This window comes from Carassius carassius, chromosome 11 (genome assembly GCF_963082965.1).
Source record: "Carassius carassius chromosome 11, fCarCar2.1, whole genome shotgun sequence".
Taxonomy (NCBI): Eukaryota; Metazoa; Chordata; class Actinopteri; order Cypriniformes; family Cyprinidae; genus Carassius; species Carassius carassius.
In genome coordinates this window covers 14,810,937-14,834,182 of record NC_081765.1, presented here as the reverse complement: position 1 = coordinate 14,834,182, position 23,246 = coordinate 14,810,937, and the positions used below count along the sequence as shown (strand labels likewise).

General features: G+C 38.3%; 1 protein-coding gene across 1 annotated transcript; it reads right to left on the bottom strand.

Moving 5' to 3' along the window:
- Nucleotides 1–4,837: 4,837 nt before the first annotated feature.
- LOC132152816 (protein mono-ADP-ribosyltransferase PARP4-like) lies at nt 4,838–23,138 on the bottom strand. Its single transcript, XM_059561715.1, has 36 exons — nt 22,981–23,138; nt 22,505–22,644; nt 22,038–22,233; nt 21,606–21,720; nt 21,405–21,483; nt 21,158–21,256; nt 20,884–21,042; nt 20,652–20,789; nt 20,391–20,549; nt 19,955–20,106; nt 19,726–19,857; nt 18,984–19,082; nt 18,655–18,838; nt 18,414–18,558; nt 16,818–16,960; nt 16,403–16,534; nt 16,230–16,316; nt 15,978–16,142; nt 15,845–15,888; nt 15,508–15,586; nt 15,278–15,415; nt 14,951–15,158; nt 14,762–14,832; nt 14,494–14,681; nt 14,305–14,404; nt 14,019–14,189; nt 12,044–12,124; nt 11,468–11,548; nt 11,279–11,374; nt 10,464–10,604; nt 9,486–10,347; nt 9,144–9,374; nt 8,939–9,048; nt 8,746–8,848; nt 5,278–5,410; nt 4,838–5,196 (listed from the first exon to the last, which is right to left on the bottom strand). The coding sequence occupies exons 2-36, from the start codon at nt 22,628–22,630 to the stop codon at nt 4,995–4,997; spliced, it is 5,349 nt and encodes a 1,782-aa protein (XP_059417698.1). The 5' UTR covers nt 22,631–22,644; nt 22,981–23,138; the 3' UTR covers nt 4,838–4,994.
- Nucleotides 23,139–23,246: the final 108 nt, after the last annotated feature.

The following is a 23,246-nucleotide window of genomic DNA, read 5'->3' as shown; positions in this document are numbered from 1 at the left end:
GAATTTACTCCACCTTTGCCATAATCCACAACACTATAATTTCTCTGGTTGATAATAACGATCATAAGGCCATTTTACCACTCTATTCCCCAGCGATCATCGCTGTGGAGAGAACCTAACATATACAGGAAAAAAATTTGTTAGTAAGAAAATCTAAAATAGAGCTAATGACTTAATTTTTTTTAAACGAGGGTCCAAAAATTAACTAATGTCTCACAGTTAGCTACTAACTTAATATGGTACAATTAAAGTTACTATATGTTTATGGTTTAAAAAAATTGGCCCACTCAGACCTACATAGGTAAGCTAACCCCTAACAATGTGACAATAGAACCTACAACTAACTCTACTTGGTTAATACTTTTAAATTACATGCACTATCATATAAAAAAGGCATTTAATTTGACAGCTCAGCACTTCACGCTTAATTTCGTTGGACTCGGATGAGAACATGGAGATGGGAGAGCTCAGTCAAACACACAGTGCGCAGAGGTGGGATGGAATTTACAGTAGTGTCCTGTAACTGCTTTGCCTACAATATTTTCACAGTAAAATTCCTGAATACGGTACTATATTGTGAATATCATAGTAAAAGCCTGAAAAGTGATAATAATGTAATTTACTATGAAATATAACAGCTGCATGCTGTGAAATCCCAGTATTTCTTTTACAGTTTAAGGTTTGTTTCTTTTTAAAGAAGACACATAACAGATTATTGCTGAAGTGAAAGCATTTACAAAAATAAAAAGTATTTTTCTTACAAAAGTGCATTGATTCACTACAGGAGGCCTTTATTCACCCCCTTGGATGGTTGCAATTTGACTTCTTTTGGACTATTGATGAAAAACACACATTCATTATTGTAGTGTGTCTGCATATTTGACAAATTCTTAGTGAATATAGAGACAATTGTGTGTTTAAGATTTTGAGAAAGTGATATTTGATAATGGGATATGTCATAATGTGTAGGTTGGGAAATCTGTGATTCTGTAATATCATATACCAGCTGAAAAACCCATGGCACAGTAATGTATGTGGGGAAAAAAACATATTTTGCAATTGTGGTCTTGGTTACATCTGGTGACTTTATATGTTACTTCACTTTTCACAAAATACACAGAAGAGGCTGAAGCTAGTGTTTGCCTGGCACATGCAACTGGTTTATCAAGAGTTCAGGTTATGATTAAATCAATCCTGATGTGAATAATTAAAGATCTGCAATAACAGATTAGCATTTTAAAAATGGATGGAGATTTTGTCTGTGGATTCATTTATCAGAGTTTAGAAAATATCATTGTATACATGAAGAAGAAGAAAACACAATTGTAGAAGGATTTATGACGCAATGAACTTAAAGGACAATGAAGTGATTTGTTTCAGAGAAATAGAGATCCAGATTTCAAACAGCATCCTGAAATGCTAATGAAAGTGTTTTGGATTTGGGCAACTAAATGACTAAGGCTTTCTAAAATGAACATTTAGAAAGAGATAGATTTGAGATTGTACACTGTAAAAATTATTTTATTTTATGTAATTGATACAATGATTATTGGAGTAGGTTTTAGAAGAATATACAATGGCAGTTTTTCTACTTCAAAAGTTCATTCATTGTGCTATTTTCTTTTTCTTTGTAACTGTTTTTCAAATGTGCTAACTATTTCTGAGTGAAAATTACTTGAAAGTAAATCTTGAACAATTTTATTTTCAATGAAGTGTCATGATAGTTATTTTACAAATATCTGTCAATTTACACCAAATGTATCTGAAAAAGTTACCTGAAAAGGAAGTTCAAATAAATGCAGTTGGTGATATCCCTTTTGATAATAAATCTAATCATGTGAATGTATATGATTGAACAACTGGACAAAAATATGAAGTGCCCCAGGACATTTATTTTGTGAAATTGTATAAGTTATTTCATTATTTTTTCATTATGTTATTGATTCATTTATTCGTTTTTGTAAAGAAAGAATACACTGTTGTTGGAGCTGCATGGTCAGCATATCAGGAGGTGTCCCTGGAATCCCTCAAACACTCATAATGAAACCATAACACACTGCAAATTCTCACATCTAAAACTCACATCTAAATTTCACTTTCAGAATTCCAAAGAGGAACTCATACATTTGTGGTAAAAGTAGACTGCTTAAAATGATTTTTCTAGACCATCCTGACTTATATACAGTTGCCTCAAGGACTCAGGAGAGAGGGAACAGCCTTGGGTCTTGAACCTCTGCATCTAAGCTTCAGCTGATCAACAATGCCGCATCTTTTTTCTGATATTCCAGACAAACTCCGTGTAATACTGTCACAGGCTGCGAATGTATTTCTAGTTTTTATTATGATTTACATTTTTCAGTACATCTTTAATTCTCAGTTTTCGTGCTCCTGCAAACCTGAGTTTCATTATATTGTGGTAATTTACCTTGGGCTCATTCCTCTGATATTGTTCTTTATTTTAAAAATAATGAAACAAACCAAAACAAAAATTTGTGCAGCCTGTCTCCACGGTCTTTGTCCTCAAATCCTCCAGCTTCTTGGAATCGCTCTCTTCTGGGGGGGATTTGTTCTTTTAGATGGAGACTTGTTTCTCTGTATGATAACTAAATATAATGAGACACTGCGTGAAATTCCATGCAAAAAGGACTCAGATCTCACTCTTCAAGAAAAGAGCATGATTACAATCTACAAAAACTGGTCACAGGTAAGTACATTTACAGCACATTACATTGGGTCTTATTTTTACAGAACTTTCTTGTGTTTTCTATTACTGGTGGCTGTTATAAAAAAAAAAATCTAATAATGTTTGGATTGTTGCAGTATTAACTTCTGATTATCATAAAGCTAGTTGTCTTTTTACTCCAGTTGATTTTCCTCAGTGTGGGTTCATTGCTGATACACACAAAATATGACAATCAAAAGCTAATTAACGTTCCCACCATAACTGCACAGGAAAACAAACAGTTGAATCTCTTTGTGGAACAAGTTGTCAAAGGAGAGTATGCCATTCAGTTTAAGATTTAAGAATAATTATTAATCAAACAACTGACTAAACATCAAATGTAAAATAATAATAATTATTATTTAATTAATAACATTTAAGAATACCCTTGTTCTGATTCTGAGAACACAGTTTAACAATTTAGTTAAAAACAATCTACATTAAAATATTTGACTTAATGCATGTCAGTGTGGTTTTATTGATCCTTTTTTTTTTTTTTTTTTGCAGCTTTTCGGTTACAGCTTCATAGCTGTTGGTGTCTGTGGATGGTGGCTGATATCAAACACCAAGATTGGGATGTATTGTGACAGTCTTCAGAGTTTGAAGGACTGCTGTTCTTATATCAGTAAAACCCCCAGCTATGAATGTCTGAAAAACTGCTGTTGCGAGATCTTTAAAGGAAAACCATACTATGAGACACACTTTGAGGAGCTCCTGTCTGAGGAAACAGATAAACATTTGGATGAAAAATTGCGAATATTAGCCAAAAAGAGAGCAGAAAGAATATGCTCAAAACACTTTTGTGAAAATGAAAATAGTCAGATTACCACAGATACAGATATTTGGTCTAATATATCTCGCTCAAATTTATATAGAGATGAGCTTCCTCAAGATGGTAACCATGAGGTCAGTGAGGAGTGATATAATTTGTTGCATTTCTTGCATTCCCTTCTGAAATCAATTGTTAGGAGAATACTTTGAAGAGTTCTGAAAAAGTGCCCCAAGTGGGCTATTAAGAAATGAGTTCTTGACTGTGATTATAAAAGAAGTCTACATGTTTTCTGTTTCCAAAGTGGTCGTAAGAGATACTGAAAAAGTGTTAGTAATTACAAGTGGCTCTACAAAGTAATACCCACTTTATGACTGTAATGATTAACATATATGTATGTTTACATGTTTACACAAAATAAGAAACATTCTGTGACTGTCAAAATATACACCAGTACGTGTATGATTGTTGTATATGTATTTCTGTAAAAATAAAAGAATCAAGTTCATTGATCAATTTATTCCACAATCCAAATCCAAAAACATGTTCATTTATTACCAATGATTTATTAAGAGGGTCATATGATGCTTTGTTCATTGTTTTGTGTATTTGGTGTAACAGAATATGTTGACATGCTTTAATGTTTATATATATATATATATATATATATATATATATATATATATATATATATATATATATATATATATATATATATATATATATATATATATATATATTAGTGCTGTCAAATGATTAAGCGCTTCCAAAGCAAAACTTTTTGTTGACATAAGTGTGTGCTGTATATATTATGTATAAACAATATAAATACACACAGATGCATGTATATTTTTCAGAAAAAATTTGTTTGTATATTAAATAAATTTATTTCTAATATAAATTATATGAATATAAATATAGACGTACTGTAAATATATATTTTCAAAATATATGTGTGTATTTAAATATACATAATAAATTCACACAGAACATAGACATATTAGGCAAACAAAAACTTTTATTTTGTATGCGATTAATTACATTATCGTTTCACAGCACTGATATGTATATATATATATATATATATAAAACAATACAAGCTGGTGGCCTGTATTGTTTAAGCATGTAATTCTCAAGACAAACATACTACAATTTATCTTTTAAATAAACAAAGTGAATTATGTTCTACAAAGTGTATCATAATGTGATGAACTAAAGCTGTTTTTTGTTTTGCTAGGACATCTGCGTGAACTTTTATTTTTATTTCAAATTATTTCTATATATTAAAAATCACTTTCAGATCTGCTGGTTAAAAATGAACACATAACATTTCCAGAAAAGTTAGGTTAGTTTTGTTTAATTTATTTGTAAATGACACTTGGTTTGACATTTTGCAATGAAATTCAGACATTTTTTAAGTATGACTGAAGTGTCCAACAGGGTTGGCGTTTCCGTAAAGCAGTTGCTTACGCAATACATCAAGTTAAACAGCAACTCCAGTTTCTACATGACTGATACACCTGTACGTCTCTCCAGAACAGGTCTGAGTGGGGAATATGGGTGTGGAGAATCACAGCCCAGTAGTTGACGTGTAGATGATTCCCAATCCCAGCCGATCTCCAGCCTGCTGCACACACACGGATACTGTCTGTCTGTCTGGCAGGCCCAGTCCACGGCCCTCTTCACTGCTTCCCAGTACATCGGTCTGAATGGAGAAGAGTACAAAGTCATGGATCCAAAAATACAAGAGTAAATCACTGCGCTGCATGAGGGTGTGAGCTGGTACCTGGGCTCCTGGGACTCTTTCAGCCGGAGGAGAGACTCGAGCAGCTGTCCCACTGCCAGCTTCTTCACCCGGATCAGCTGCAGCACCAGCAGAGTCGCCACCAGCCTCAGAATGTCAGCATGAGCCTTCACACCTGACACACAAAACATCTGACTGATTAACTGATTCACACTGACACACTGTGCCTGAAATATAAAGATTCGATTATTTGAAACTATATTCAGATTCAGCCTGATGCATACTGCACTTTAAACAGGAAAGCACTTTCTCAGTCTAGAGAGCTTTACTATGATTGGATGGTGTTACACAGTAAAGACACAGGTGTTTTTCTCAGTCTGTCTGGAAACAGTTGTGCTCACAAGGTACTAGGGGTGTAACGGTTCACAAAATTCACGGTTCGGTTCGATACGATACACTGGTGTCACGGTTCGGTTCGGTACGTTTTAGATACAGCAAAAAGAAAAAATTGGCAGATAAATTTCCTTGATTTTTAAAAAATGTTTTATTTATTAAAACTAACAAAGTATGTTTTTTTTTTACATTGAACAATGATGGAGCTATTCTTTACCCATCTTCTATGGTGTTTTCTTAGCAGCATACTGTATAAAACAAAAACAGCTCCTTATATAAAAATGAAAATGTTATATTATTGTAGTAGTTATGAACAAATACAAAGATGTAACTTTTTATATGGAACTCTATAACTCTTTATATTGCGTGTGTTTTTACTCAATTGGTTCTCTATAGGGCTTATGTTTTTTGGAACAAAGCAGGAATTTCGGTCTGTCTGAAATGGGCTCGTGAAGGAATATTGTAACTGGGCTCAATTACATTAAGCATGTTCTTAAAACCTACGTTTTCCACTACAGTGGGCCTTTCACACAGGACGCGGTATGCGCGGCGCTTGCCGCTGGGTTCAGCGTTGCCCTTCAGATACAACGCGATTTGCGCTGCGCTGCGCTATGGCGTAGGCGGAGTTTAAAAAACTTTTAGCGGGAGCTCTATCATAGTCTGTTGTTCCTTGAATGGAGATATGTCTCCATGACACCCCTTAGGGAAAATAACCATGGTTTTATTATAGTAAAACTGTAGTAACCCATGGTTTTTTGGCGTGTTGACTACCATTTGTATTACCACAGATTTACTACAAATACCATGGTTAAACTATGGTTAATTTAACAAAACCATGGTTAATTTGTGGTTACCATGGATTAACTACAGTAACCATGGTTTTTTGGTTTTATTTGTAGTAAAACCATGGTTAATTTTCGTAAGGGACAGCTTTCCTGACGATGTCCCTATACTACCTCAAACTTGTATCGTACAGCTCAGGAAATTCTGACACACACTGTACTAGCCGTTCATTCATTTTGATTTCCGTGCTTGTTTTGGATCCTATTGGTCGCGCTGGTAATCGTCACAGAGCGCAGCGGCAAAAGTTGAACTATTTTGAACTTTGACCGCGGCGTGCGCGCAAGCACGCAAATGATGCGCACCGCTGCGCTTGCGCTTTGGTCGACGCAGCAACAAAACGTCCTTTAAATAAATAAAAATAAATAAGCTTTAAAATAAATAACACACTGTGGCTATATTTTTAGGACTTGCTTTAAGGCATGTTTGCATAAAAAAAAAACAAGCTCCCTGACCTTGGATGGGCTGAGTCTGTTACTCATGAGATGTCTGCTTCTATCTGAGATAATCTGCCCAGTTTTAGAAAAAATTCTTTCAGATGGCACAGATGTGGCCACAATGCAAAGTCTTGTCTTTGTGACTTCAGAAAGGCTTTTGTATACTGGTGAACATCTCCTCCACCAGGCCAGAGGGTCTGATGTGCGGGGTAAGAGTGGCTCTGCAAGGTAGGCCTGCACCTTTATAGCATCTGATGTCTTAGAAGAGGTAGCAGAAGGCCTCAAGCTTGCTACCCTCTCGTCAAAGTCTTCCCAAAACAAGGCCCCTGCACTGGCAGTAGCACCAGGATCTGAAGTATCCTCCTCACTCTGAGCTGGGTTAAAACTGTTAAAGCTGAAGTTATCATAACCTTAATGTTTTAAACTAACATTAATAATTCAAATTCAAAATTTTATTTGCTTTTAATGTATATGTCAGTCCTTTTTTGAGCAATCTTCTTATACATATATTACACCAATATGTCAAGTCTGCCTAGGAAAAGCAATTATTATACCAGCAAACTCAAAATTGGATTAAAACTAGTCTATAAATACTTTCTATTGTAAGCTTGGATTATTATATTATTATATAGCCTAGTGTTTATTTACCGATAGACAGTCAAAAAGACAAATTAATCAATATTTTATTTATAACAGGGTTTTATTTATTTATAAAATAATAACAAACCACAGATCCTCAACAAAAAGTAACAAAAACACAGTGACAGAAAATGTCAGAAATAGCGTGGGTCTGTCACGTGATTAAGGAACGAATCAAACTCGACCCGAGACCCGAAAGACTCATGAGATGAACTAATCAATTCTCTTTCTGACTCAAGACTGCGTTAGTTTTGCGTATGGGTCTGTCACGTGATTAAGGAACGAGTCAAACTCGACCCGAGACCCGAAAGACTCATGAGATGAACTAATCAATTCTCTTTCCGACTCAAGACTGCGTTAGTTTTGCGTATGGGGCTGTCACGTGATTAAGGAACGAATCAAACTCGACCCGAGACCCGAAAGACTCATGAGATGAACTAATCAATTCTCTTTCCGGCTCAAGACTGCGTTAGTTTTGCGTATGGGTCTGTCACGTGATTAAGGAATGACTTAAACCCGAGGACTCTTGTCAGATAAGAGGTGAAGTGAGCTAATCACAGACTAAAGACCCAGGTAAAGAAGGAATTTTTTTTTCTGTATCTTATAGCATTTTAGTTTTGTATTGTTTTTAGTGTGATCAACGTTTGCGTAAGTACTAGATCTGTTGGGGAAGTAACACATAACATTTTCATTACATTTTGCTAAAATGAACGAAATGAACGAAATGACTCGAAAAAAGATTCGTTCATTTTGCTGAACGAGACTCAAAAGTCCGAGTCGGTAAAATGATCCGAACTTCCCATCACTAATAAACATATAAGTTGGTGTTTTTTTCTTCTTCGGGGGTGTCAGGGGCGTTGCCTGTTACGTCGTTTGGGTTATTGGGCTACCTTGTTGAACGCATATCATTATATTTCACAATTTTATTTTTTTTTTCCAAATATAATTAATTAGTCCAACGAACCGTTCGGTCCATAATGCGTACCGAACCGAAAAGCTCGTACCGAACGGTTCATTACGAATACGCGTATCGTTACACCCCTACAAGGTACATATGGCACCTACATGCCACATATGAACAAACTGTGATTGGTTGCTTTACGTGTCAGTCAGATGTCTCTTCCTGTCTAAATAACCGGTTCTTGTAGAGAATAATCTGCAATATGGACCAGACCAGAAACAAGCATGTAAAAAATCTTACCAAAAGAGCAGATGCCTTTCTCCTTAAGGAAGACATTGGCAAAAAAGTCAACGTCCAGGTTGAGGAAGCTGCTCAGCCTGTCAGTGCACTCCCAGTATCCATCCTGTATCCAAACAAAATGCATATGTTCAAATTCCCTCAAAAACATTTACATACTGTATATAATCTAGTGTTTTAAATCGTATGTAAACACCTCATGCTGAAGTTCAAACAGCTCATTCCAGGCTACTGTGTGAGGTCTTCTCATTCGTTTTTCCCGAAATGACAGAGCCATGTTCCCTCTAAACTTAGGAATGGTTTTAGCTCCAGCATAATAAGATATGAGACATAGGTTTAACGGTTTTAATCCATCTGAACATTGATCAGTTATAGAACCTCATCAATGTGTGTCAACTTACCAGGTGCAGAAAACACAAGGCATTGTTGTTGTTGCTGAGATGCTCCAAAGCTAGAGACTGAGAAATCATAATACTGTTCAGGCTCAGTTGTCTTTTGCAGGACACTAGTAGTGCCACCACATGCAACCACATTTGACATTCCAACAGCTTGCTTGGGAACTGTAGGTTGACCAAAGAGAACAGAGGGAGCAGGACGATGGGGAGCTGGGAGAGGAGCGGCACTGTGTATATCTTCATCAGAGAAAGGACAGAAAAAAGGAGACAATGATATAAAAAAACAGAAAGCTGTTTTTACTCCATCTCAACATTGATTGGATAAAACCTCATTGTGACTCAACTTACTAAATGACAGAGATGCTCCAAAGGGTCCAGAGTCTGAGGAACCAAAACCCAAAGACTGTTTGTAGGATTGTTGGAGGAAACCACCAAAGTGAGGGAGAGAGAGTGGTGCAGACCCTGTGGGTTGATCAGCAGCCAAGCCCCTCCTGCAATAAGATGGGCCAAAAAGAGTAGGAGGAGGAGCAGGGCTGGAAGTCATGGACATCAATGACTGAGATACAAGATGAAGAGGAAGATCTGCACAGATAGGAGGAGTTGGTGGCATAAATCCAGTGGCGGACCCTCTGGCAGAGGAAAGGTGAGTGGCAGGGGGAGGGAAACCCATGAAGGAAGATTGGTGTTGAGGAAGAAGTGCATCCACTGAGGCACCTACGGGAGTCATGCCTATATGGGAATCAAGTCTGTAAGATGCCATTGCCTCAGATTCAAGGAGATCATGGAGAGGATGCATCAAGGCTGTAACCCGGGAGTCATCTGGGGGGGGAAGTCTGACACTCATGGGGGCACCACCAGAAGGAGAAGTGAGAGAAGGTCTGTTAGCCATGAGGAGAGGTTCTACTGACTTTTTCTGTAGACAAAAGGGACTGGGAGCATCCGTTAATGCACCATTCTTGATGGAAAGGTGATAAGGATGTGTTATAGCATGTTTAATTTTCGGATAGAAAGTGTCAGTGCTACCTTCAAAACATGAACGACGCCAGAGGTTTCTGGAGCGAGGAAGAGCACGGCTATATGCTGATCCTTTTAAAAAATGAACAGATTCATAGTCATCCTCTGAATCATTATCATCAAAGTTGACTGCTTCACAAGTAGAAAACTGGATTTCTTCAGATGTGGAGCTACTGCTGAATCGATCTGATTCCATCTGAAAAACAAAATAAATTCAAAATCATTGTTGTGAATACTTAAGAGTTGAATACTGAATGATGCCAACTTTTATCACTTTACATAAACAGCTGTAAAATAGCACTTTACTGTTACCGATATGTCATCTTCAGCACCAATGATTTGCACAGTCTTCAGCTTCTCTTCAGTCCAGCCCATATATGGTAAAATATCCACATCCTCTTCTGATACAATTTTAGGAATATCTGTGAATCCAGTGTCAAGCTCATTCTGGTCCTGCAAAGAGCAAATTAAGACATTAGTTGCTTTTTTTTATTGTCCCTCAGTTTAATACAATTGACAGAAATTAATTCATGACATATTTTACTTAGAAAAACTTTGATTCTGCCGTTTTGTGAAAAAAGTGTGTGTATAGATATTATTTTTATTTATTTATTATCAATATTAAACAATTTATGTGTAAAATATTTATTATTATGGCATGATACAACATACAAGATACAAGATACAACAAAGCAGCAGTAAAGCAGCACTGTTTTATCATACTAGATACATTTGAGAGTTCTGTTGTAATGCTACTCCATGCGGTCGTCACCTGTCTAATAAAACACATAATATATTAAAGCATCTTTGGTGTTAACATGTTTTCCACAAAACAAAACCGGAAATCGAGGGTGTATGACGTCACTGGGAGGCAACACAATGAAACTATATCGACATGGTCCAAATCACTAGATAAAATTGCTTATTTATCTTAATTTAAACATTCTTCAAAACATTTGGGATAATGTAAATACACAAGTCTGCAAATATATATAACACTGTTGTAGTGGTTTTTGGATATTTAAAAAAAAAAACTTACATATTGTGCCTTTAAGTCAAATTCTGAAACTGGATGTTTAATCTTACATTATGATTAGCATCAGTCCCTACATTAGCAGTAATCATACCCTCTCTTCAACGGCGACAAAACTTGTGAACTGGGACAAGATGGAGAACTCTTTACTGATCTCAATGATGTAGGACTTCAGCTCTGCTTTCTTCCCCTGATAGAAGAGAGAAAAAAGACGAGTTTAGTTCTTCTGTTAGCAAATCTGACAGTTATATAAAAATTATCATTGTGTAGCCAAATATTGTACCTCGTGTTCTGCCTCACTGTTGCCTAGAATGCCATCTTCATAGTCTCTGATGATCGCTCTTGCTGTTAACTTGTGAAGGAACTACACATACACACACACACACACACACACACACACACACACCCCCACACACACACACACACACACACACACACACACACACACACACACACACACACACACACACACAAACACACACACACACAAGTTTGTTTTTGTGAAAAGGGGAGACATACCATAGGCGTAATGGTTTTTATACTGTACAAACTGTATATTCTATGGCCCTACACCAACCCTACACCTAACCCTCACAGGAAACTTTGTGCATTTTTACTTTCTCAAAAAAACTAATTATGTATGATTTATAAGCGTTTTGAAAAATGGGGACATGGGTTATGTCATCATAAGTCACCCTCTCCTTGTAATACCTGTGTCATACCCATGTCATTATACAAAGTTGTGTCCTGATATGTCACAAAAACAAGAGCACACACACACACACACACACACACTTCTAACTCCTGTTGAATAACTGATGAGGTTTCAGATTATATGACGTATTTAATGCTGACTCACAGTTCCTTTTGTCTTTTGTAGTTCTGTAGTGGAAACCATGGTTTTGATCTCTTGTCCACTCAAATCACCAAACAGTGTGGCCTAAATGAGTAAATATTACACAATTCAAAACAATAAATATAAAAATAACTGTTTAATTCAGTTTAAACATCTTAAAGGGTTAGTTCACCCAATAATCAAAATTATGTAATTAATGACTCACCCTCATGTCGTTCCCAAAACCGTAAGACCCTCCATTTATCTTCGGAACACAGTTTAAGATATTTTAGATTTAGTCTGAGAGCTTTCTGTCCCTCCATTCAAGCTGTGTGTACGGTCTACTGTCCATGTCCAGAAAGGTAAGAAAAACATCATCAAAGTAATCCATGTGACATCAGAGGGTTGGTTAGAATATTTTGAAGCATCAAAAATACATTTTGGACCAAAAATGGCAAAAACTACGACTTCATCATTGTCTTCTCTTCGGTGTCTGTTGTGAGACAGAGTTCAAAACAAAGCAGTTTGTGATATCCGGTTCGTGAACGAATCATTCGATGTAACTGGATCTTCTTGAACCAGTTCACCAAATCGAACTGAATCTGAATCGTTTGAAATGGTTCGCGTCTCCAATAAGCATTAATCCACAAATGACTTAAGCTGTTAACTATTTTAATGTGGCTGACACTCCCTCTGAGTTCAAACAAACCAATATCCCGCAGTAATTCATGTACTCAGACAGTACACTGACTGAACTGATGTGAAGAGAGAACTGAAGATGAACACTGAGCCGAGCCAGATAACGAACAACAGACTGACTCGTTCACGAGTCAAGAACCAGTTGGATTGGTTTTCGGATCACCAGTAGTATAGTTCTTTCGGAGAGTTCAATTCAATAAACCGGTTGAAGAAAACGGTTCACCGGTTCTTTTGCGCTCGACGTAATGACGTCATTGGCGATGTTTGCCCTTGATTCAAGCCTTCGGTTTACCTGGGCTCATAACACTAGCACAGAATCAGTTCAGAATCAATCACCAAAAGAATCAGTTCAGTTCAGACGCTCTGTGTGTCAGTCTGCTTCACGCTGAATCACACATGCGCAGTATCATCAGCTCCTCGGTTCTCGAATCGGACGCGTCTGACAGAAACGGTTCTTGACTCGAGAAGAGTCAGTCTGTTGTTCGTTATCTGGCTCGGCTCGGTTTTCATCTTCAGTTCGCTCTTCACAGCAGTTCAGTCAGTGTACTGTTTGAGTAAATGAATTACTCCGGGATATTGGTTTGTTTGAACTTGTTTGAGGGAGTGTCAGCCACATTAAAAGAGTTAACAGCTTCAGTCATTTGTGGATTAATGCTTATTGGAGATGTGAAGCGTTTAAAATGATTCAGTTCGATTTGATGAACTGGTTCAAAAAGATCCGGTTACATCGAATGATTCGTTCACGAACCGGATATCACTAAACTGCAGTGTTTGAACTCTCTCACAACAGACACGGAAGAGAAGACAATGATGAATATAGTTTTAGTTTTTGCTATTTTTGGACCAAAATGTATTTTTGATGCTTCAACAAATTCTAACTGACCCTCTGATGTCACATGGACTACTTTGATGATGTTTTTCTTACCTTTCTGGACATGGACAGTATACCGTACACACAGTTTCAATGGAGGGACTGAGAGCTCTCTGAGACTAAATCGAAAATATCTTAAACTGTGTTCTGAAGATAAACGGAGGTCTCACAGGTTTGGAACGACATGAGGGTGAGTTATTAATGACATAATTTAGATTATTGGGTTAACTAACCCTTTAATGCTCTTTATAGTCTTATGATTAATATTTCATACAGTATATTGATTGAAATGACAATTGAGATCTAGATTATTTTTATGAAAAATAATCAATGTATGTTTTCCATACTGCTTGTCAATAAATGAATACAGAGAATAATATTTAATCATCTTTACTTATATGCACTAATATAACAGTACAGTCTGTGTACCTGAGTGCAGTGTGGCACAAAGCCGTACACCAGAGAGTGACAGTCACTGAAGAGGGCGTGAAGCTGTGAAGGGGCTTGAACAGGACGGGGCGCTGTGGGACTAAACTGCTGCCACTTCACTGCCACTGATCTGCAGCCTGGAGACTCCATACGCTCGACCTGAGCACGCACCTGAAATTACACACAAATCTCTTCAACTCAAGCCTCAGTCTGGCCCATATTGCAAAGATTATCTTTCCCTTTAAGTAAAAAAAAAACAAACAAAAAAATAAAGAGCGTGATTCACCTTCTCTGTCCAAGTGTATTTCATCTTTGTGTCAAAAAATTCATATGTTCCTCCACCTGCCTGAGCCAAAGCTCTGAGCATATGACGATTAGCTGTCAAGCTAGACAAACACAAACACAATCAAACTGTAGGTTCAGAAATTCATTGGAAGTGAAGGAGAAAAATAAAGGGATTTGTTTAAAGGCAGACCTGAGTCCGCAGGTGAAGAGGCGCGTGTGGCAGGAGTTTTCCCGGACCAGCTGTAGGGTCAGAGGCTGGTTCTGGACATGTCCATCAGAGAGCAGCAGGATGTTCCTCACGCCCCGGCAGGGAGGCAGCAGACTCAGGATCCGGAGAGGCCGCCACAGATCAGTGCTGCCACCAGAGCCGCTACACGACTGAAGAGAGGGAAATTGCAATGAGACGCAAAGGAACTGAGATTCAGAACCATCTTTAACCATTTTTAAACATTCCTCACCATAATAAATTTTCTGGCTGCTTCAGATGCCTCAAATAAAGGCACTGGTGCAGGAAACGCTTCCTTGTAATCTGTAAAAACACACATTTACCCACGATGCTTCACTCTGATCACAAGAATAATAGAGAAATGAAAAAGTCCATGTGATGCTCGATAAAACAAAATCAGATAGTTTCAGTGAGCACTAACCAGTGCTGAAAGAGATGATGTTGATCTTCAGTGAGTGATCCAGAGATTTGAGGACTTGAAGGGCAATCCTGCGGGCGTTTAGCATGGCGTCTCCCCGCATGGACTTGGAGGAGTCCAGTAGAATGACCACATCGCTCACATTGGACAGACCTCCAGAGCTGGACACCCCACTTGACTTAAAGTCTGGATAAAACACCAGCATGCAGGCCTGCAGAGATCAGATCAGAATCAGTGTTCATAATTGTCAGGGTGCGTAATAATTTTGTCTGCAATATGCTGATAAATATCAATGACACAGAAAAACAGATTAAAATCAGATTTCTTTACCTGACTATCTTTATCCGGATGGTTCTCGACCCACATCCTGGGCATGTGGATATTAGAAAGACTGAAGGACACTTGTAACCCTTCAGATCCCAGAGTCTGTCCCGGTAACGTGCTGATCACTGCCTTACAGTCTGTCCTCTGAGTGGAGAAAACACTAAAACTGTTAATATGGTTCACAAATGATTGTTTCTTTTACTTCAGAAAATACAGTATTTAGTCAAATTAATAACCTTGGTTTTGATGCGGTGTGAAGAGCTCAAGTTGATGATCTCATAAGGCATTTCAATGGACATAGACAGAGAAAACTCTCTGAAGAAAGAAGCAGGGAACAAATCAAAGAGAGTTACAACAACCCTGTGCCTTATTTAGTGACCATCCACAGTTCAACTAGACCAGGTGCTACTGTATATAAAGCTGGATGTTATAAAGGTTAAAGGTCAAGTGTTAAATGATGTTAAAAGATGTGATTTGCTACATTTAATAATTGTCTTCTATATTATTACTCATCAGTTTTAGTGAATCTTTAGTGAATTTCTCTGTGATTTCTCCAGCGTTTGAGATTCTCACCCCTCTGACTGAAGCTCCGTCACACCAATCTTTTCAACAGTTGCCTGAAATGCAACACAACTGTCAGTCAAAACACTGCAACAATCATCAGGTCAAACAGGATTTTAAATAGAGTGACAAAGGCCCATCATACCTGAGTTGTCTGATTAAGGGCGGCGCTCTGTTGCCATGGTGCCACGCTGCCGGACAGTGAGAAGATTATAGAGCCTGATCTGACCAGCAGCTCAGTGATAAACGTCACTTTGATCAGAACTGTGGCTCCAGGAGGAAGATTCCCCACACTGATAGTAAATACATCCTGTCTCACAGAAACACATGACCTTAAAGAAAACTTCTGATACATTATCACACATACGTCAGCTCCGGATCAGTTACAGTAACTCACAGGTGCATCCTGGTCCATCAGGTAGGCTCCATGGCCTTTCTCTATGGCTTGCTTGTACTCCTTACGAGCCTGCTCTTTTTCCTTTACCTACAGGACAAAAAGAGACATTGAAATTTATGAGAAAAAGGTTGAAAAGCAGAGACTTTATTTGATAAATTCCAAATGATTTGCACCTTTCCAATGACGTGTTTTCCATTGATAAAGGCTTCAAATCCACACACTACTGCCGTCTCCTCCAGTGGAAAGACATACTTAGCTTCAATGGGAAAAGCACTCTGGTTTGTGTAGGTCTGAAAAATGATGACCTGGTAAAAGTGGAGACAAAGTTAGGGTTTTGATTTGAAATTATAATTCATTGTTCTGGTCTACATGGAATTTTATTATCTGTCTTTTAGTTTGTTAATTCTGTTGCTTCTTATTTCTTCTCATGTCTTTTTTTTCCAGTAGTCACTGCCTTGTTCTAGTTTCAGTTTATTAGGTTTGATTACCCATCTTGTACTTCTATAGGTGAAAGAAGTCCTTTATCTCGCTCATTTCTCAACATTTCTTTTAAATTCCACACCGCAGTCCACTGCTGTAGCATCATACCTGACACAGCAGGTCCATCAGCTTGCACTTCACATTGACAGCCTGTAGAGGAAGTTTCTGACCACTGCTGTCCAGCAAACCTGCGTTCATCTCCTCTAGAGGATTCTTAGTGGACTCCAAACCCTCACCATCATCACTGGACACTAAAAACACACAATCACACAAAACCACTGCTTTTATCCATAGGTAAAAATTGATAGCCTGAATGCACTGTAAGTTGCTTTGGATGAAAGCGTCTGCTAAATGCATACAATAGAAGCAATCATACCAACAAGAGAACAACAGTATACAAGTGTCATGAAAAGTCTCAGTTAGTCTTTTTTTTCAAGAATAGGGTAGACAAGAAAAGGTAAGTGTTAGTATTAGTTGGTCAAGTGCTGGCAAAAAGATGAGTCTTTAGATGTTTTTTGGAAAATGAGCAAAGACTCCAATTGAGATTGGGAGGTCATTCCAACAGCTGGGCATGGTCCAAGAAAAGGTCAGTGAGAGTGATTTTGAACCTCTTTGGTATGGCACCACAAGGCGTCGTTCACTTGCAGAACGCAGGCTTCTGGAAGGTGCATAAGTTTGAACTAGTGAGTTCAGGTATATTGGTGCCGTGCCAGTGGTTGTCTTGTAGGCAAGCATCAGTACCTTGAATTTGATGCAACTGGCTGCTGGTAGCCAGTGTAACCTGATGAGGAGAGGAGTAACGTGAGCTTTTTTTGGCTCATTGAAGACCACCCTCGCTGCTGCATTCTGGATCATGCACTCTACTATCAGCTTGATAGTACATGCAGGAAGGCCCGCCAGGAGGGCATTACAATAGTCCAGTCTGGAGAGAACAAGAGCTTGGACAAGAAGTTGTGTGGCTTGCTCTGACAGGAAGGGTCTAATCTTCCTAATGTTATACAGGGCAAATTTGCAGGACCGGGTTGTTGTAGCAATATGGTCTGTTGAGCTTAACTGATGATCGATCACAACTAGGTTTCTGGCTGTCCTGGAGTTATGGTTGACGAACCCAGCTGTATAAAGTAGTTGTGATGAAACGATGAGTTTGCTAGAACCACCAGCAGTTCTGTCTTAGTAAGGTTGAGCTGAAGGTGATGGTCTTTCATCCAGCTAAAAATGTCACTCAGACAGGCTGCAATGTGAGCAGCTACCGTCGGATCATCTGGTTGGAATGAGAAGTACAGTTAAGTGTCATCAGCGTAGCAGTGATAGGAAAAGCCATGCTTCTAAATGACAGATCATGATGACGTCATGTAGATGGAGAAGAGAAGTGGTCCAAGCACTGAGCCTTGAGGAACCTCAGTAGCAAGAAGTTGTGACTTAGAAACTTCACCCCTCCAAGACACCCTGAAGGATCTATCTGAGAGGTAGGACTTAATTTGGCAACAAATATTACAGCATTCACTTTTACAGAGCAACAGTTAAATGTAATTATTTAATACTCTTATCTAAAATAGTTTGCTTTCCTTTAGCAAATATCAACAAATATATTGTAATTTATTAATTTAATTGAAAAATGTAATCAATATAACAGTTCTAATTCCTCCACATGTAAAAGCTGGTAATGGCCTCTCTCAGCATGTCCTGTTCACGGATGTTACTCACAGACATCAGCGGTTGTGTCCATGATCTGCATGAGCTGAGTGTTAATATGAGGCTGGAACTCTTTTAAATCGTCCCCCTCCAGACTGTACTGGACCACATACTTCATTCTGATCTGCTCTGTGTTATAGACGACAAACTCATCATCCTGTCAAATATAAACACACACCAACGCAAGAGTCACACCAGAGCCCAAAACACAAGAAGAATATTTAAGTACACAGAAAATGAGTAAGAAAAGCACCTCAAAGTCAGAGAGTCTGCTGGGAGAGCGGCGGACTCCGTGTACACTGTGACAGCCGTCAGGAGCGCAAGTCAAAGTGTTGTCTTTCTTCAGCAGGTCCTTACACCGACCCAACGCCACTTCACACACCAACAGCAGCCGAGAGCCGTCAGTTACACTGGGCTTGGAGTATTTCACACTAGTCCTTTAACACAGAGAACAAACTTACTGACTGGATAAAATCTCCAGCTGTCATTAAAGTGGATTCATATTATTTATTAATCTGTTACATGAAGAGATGACTGAGAGATAGAGATATTTAGATAAGAGTAATGCTAAAGATAACTGACTTCAGAGAGTCACTGAAGTAGATTCCTCCTCCAAGATTCCCGATATCCGTTCTCTCGATCCCATGCTGTTCAACTCCAACCCTGGGCAGCAGCAGACCTCTATAAAGAATGTTTGAAAATATATATTCAATTAATTACACCATACGCTGATCAAATGACAATTAATCATATTTATATCAACCGTTTTCTCAGAAAAGCTCAAAAAATAAAAAATAAAAGACTTGATTATTGCAGAAGAGAAAAAACTGAATAGACTTTACAAAAAGTAACTTTGTAACTTAGTAACTTTCGTTCAATGTATAATCAAGTATTATATATAGTTTTTTTTCATGATTGGTCCATTGTATTTTTTATTTTTTTGTATTCCTCATTTTCTTGATTGTTAAATTGAGATTAACTTGCCATAATTCAGTGAAGTTAATATTAAAAAATAATAATAATAACGATTTAATAACACTGTTTAACGTCATCTTTAGCAAATCTCAAAATGTATGACCATTCATTTGTACATTACGTTCAATTGTACATAAGTATGTGGGACACTTAAATTCATATGGAGCATTAATTATAATTTATTTAGATTTTAATATTAGCCAGAAGAAACATGGTTCAACCACAAGCACTGTCTGTCTTCACTTACAGCTCCACGGTATATATGGTATGTGACAGACACACTGTAGGTGTGTGTTGTTTTGTCACTGCATGTAAATAAAGTTTTTTATTTTTAAGAATGTGCTCTTACCGTGACAGTATTCCAACAAAGCTGCTGGAACTAGTGGAGTGGAGGAGGGGTTTAATGTTGCCTAAATCCTCCCTAAACATCTGAAGCTCCACCCCTCTGCTGACACGCAGTATCTGCTGAATCTGAACAGGCCTGTAGTGGATACAAGATTAACACCATCATTTAAAGATGTGTTCTGACATATGTTCATGTTTGAACTTCAGACCACAAACATCACAATCAAGCTGACCTGTCCTGAAGCAGTTGAGAGACAACATGAAACTCAGGGTTTTGTGGTGGAACAACCTCAATGCTGCACCTCAGAGCTCGATACTTTCCCAGAGACGAGACCGAGGGGATTCCCAGAGTGGCCTCACTGACATTTACAATATCTCTGATCAGCTGGAGACAACAGAAGAGATAAAAAGGAGTCAAAAGGTAAAATCTGCACTGTTTTAAAAAAATCCAAATTCATCTACCAAAATCTTCAAATATATAGGAATTTCATTCAGTATTTGACTATTATTAAAACTACATAATCATTGTATTAGTTATTTCTTTTTCTTTTAAATCTGTGTTTTAATCAGTAATGATTTATCTATTTTTCAACTGGCCTGGCGCACATCATTACACTCTGATCCTAAAGTATATATAATAATTGATACTATAATTGATGTATGCGATACCTGACAAAGGTCTAGTTTCTGAGACACAAGCTTGTGTTTGGAAGGAGGGTCGATCATTCTGAGGGGTAGAAGAGTGTTGACCTCCTCCAGCAGGGCTTTGACTTCATCCTCTTTCTCCGTCTTTTGTGCCTGCAGTAACAATCCCTCCACCCTGCTCACCTGCAACAGCACAGAGCCAAACACAGCAGGAGCCATTAGACATACACAACTCCTGTCAGCGTCTTTACTGAGCTGTGTGTGGCCATCTAAGCTCATTCTCACATCATTGAGGCTGATTCTGGAGACAGGGACTGTCAGGATGTTATTAAGGGACCCGAGAGCTTCAGTCCAAACCAGCTCCACGAAGACACCAACTTCCTGTGATAATGTGCTGCAGTTCAGCTTCTCCTCCAACAGCAGCTGCAATCAAAAGAGTCAGCAATTATTTCACATTAAACAAATGTTATACACATATCAAATGAATAAAATCAGATCTGCGTTGTGTTTATTTAACCTGCTGCAGGCTGTAGGATGCCAAGCGCTCAACCTCAGGGGGAAGTGTGTGTGTCTTTGTGAATCCCTCTGTCTCCATCTCCTTCATCAGCTGCAGATATGCTTCCACTGCATCTTCAGACGTCACGCAGAACACAAGCTTGTCTTGAACCACAGCGGTCTATAGCGAGAGAAACCCATCACAGTCATCACAAGACAAATTCAGCATCTTCAGCACCATCTGTGACTCCAATCATAACAAGCTGAATTTTAAACAACATTCAGGATCTCCAAACCTCAGCTTCACGCAAGACTGAACACAACACACGATACTGCTGGCCTGCTCGACCTTTGGCACTCTGCAGCTCCAAAACAGACAAAGCCTTGGGTTTGACCTGCAACACACAATCAAACACTTGCAGACATGAAAACACTTTCAAACAGTGGTGCAGCGCTGAAGGCTCTTCATACCTTTTATTTATTTATTTTCTCCCCTGATGTCCACTAATAATGTTAATGTGACTGATGCATGAGCTCACTCACCCTCTCAAAAACCGAATACTTGGCTACTTGAAAATAAGAAGGAAATTCAGGCAGGCCATGGTCGCCTTCTTTATAAACTCTGCATTGAGTAAATAAAAAGATACAGTCAGGTAAACAAGCACATCTAAACAGGACAGGTGCTGTTGAAACTGATAAAAAAGTTGAATAAACTCCGAGACTGACAAAAAAACAAGAGCGCACCTGAACCTGTCAGGACGGGGTCCACCCTTCTCAAGAATCTCAAGCTCAGTCTTTGTGAGTTCATTGTGACCTTTGAACTTCTCTTTTTCTAGTTTGTGTGTCGACTCTTTTACCTCTTTATAATGAAAAAAAACCATTAGATCAACCTTGCAATAGAAATAAATTGTTAAATCTCACTTTTAGAACCCAAATATAACATCAAATACATTTCTCAACAACAATGCACTGCAACACAAGCAGAAACATACACAAATACAGAAAAAACACACCCACTGTGAGCAAATAAATCTAATCTGGCTGTGACACTCCCATCTGTCAATCCACCTCCTTTAACATCTAATGTAAGTAAACCTTACAATATCACTCGAGACAAACATCTGTTCTAACAAAGAAAGAAGAGAATTCCTTAAACGAGGAACAAGAAAGTCCAACCTGAACGGGGAAGGAATTGAGAGCCAGGATACGCCAGCTGTGGGGCCAAATCATGCTCCGTCAAAGGCAGGAGATGCCCTTGGTCCAGACAGCTCCACACATACTGCGTCCCGACCACTGGGATCTGGAGCTTCAGGATGCTGCGCTGCCGGTTACTGCTAAGGTCATTCACACTGCTAGTGACTACAAAAGAGCACTGGAGGAGATAAACGGAGGTCAGAAGAATCACTAAAGCTTTTTAGTGACTCAATAGGACCAAAGAACACTTGTTACCTACTTTAAGCACTACTTTTTATTGAATAGTATCAGAGGATTCAACAAACCAAATGTTTGTAAATTGTGTAAATGTCATTTAAAACCCAACTCCTTATCTACGTGTAAACAAACTCTCAGAGTAGCTGCTCTTTTAGTTTTGATAACACACAAAAAAGAAAGATGTTGCGTAAGAGTAAAAAATGAACAGAAACCGCTGTGTTGATGACATATGAGATGTTTCCTCCATTCTCCAGAAGAGCTAGTCTCAGTTTATTCTTCTCTTTAAAAGGCAGATTTTTCACATCTAACACCACAGTACAGTTTTCAAACACTGTCATGGTGCCAGCAGTATCTGCAGATGTAGAGAACAGCGACAGAAAGACAACGAAAAACTGCAATGAATCCTACAGTAAACAATAATCACGGGAAAACTACAAAAATAATGTTTTCTATTAGTAAGTATCAACAAACAAAAACCCGCTCGAGTAAACTCATGGACTATTCATTAAACAAATCAGATTTATGCACATTATTTATACTGACACACGCTTAAAACATGTTACATTTCTCAAGTTACAATCTTTCTGCTGATAGAAAGTAGTTAAACAGACAATAATAATCCAAATCCAGCAGCAGTATTTCTCTCGCTAATGTTGTCATGTCATTATCAGACAGAAGAACATCTTACCGAGGACAAAGTCAGAGTCGAGTGACAAGTTTAGATTTGAAGAAAATACTGTTAAAGAAGGCGTAAATAATCTGCAGTGAAGAGTTTAGTGAGTTCTTCCTGACTCATGTTTACAGTAAAGACACGCCTCCATTCCTCCCTGAGATACAAACATTAGACGGGCTCCATCCAGTGGACCAAACTGTCCTCACGTGGGAAAAAAAAAACCTGGAGAGAATTTGAGAGGAGAAACAATTATTGAATAAATCCGGTGACCAAAGTCTGAT

What these genes read in the sequence shown, in the direction of transcription:
- LOC132152816 (XM_059561715.1), bottom strand. Translation starts at nt 22,630, where the DNA reads ATGACAGTGTTTGAAAACTGTACTGTGGTGTTAGATGTGAAAAATCTG. An exon ending in CATCCTACAGCCTGCAGCAG is followed by an intron (nt 20,790 to 20,883) that starts GTTAAATAAACA and finishes TTTTGATTGCAG; the next exon opens with CTGCTGTTGGAGGAGAAGCT. An exon ending in ATCCGGATAAAGATAGTCAG is followed by an intron (nt 15,159 to 15,277) that starts GTAAAGAAATCT and finishes TGATCTCTGCAG; the next exon opens with GCCTGCATGCTGGTGTTTTA.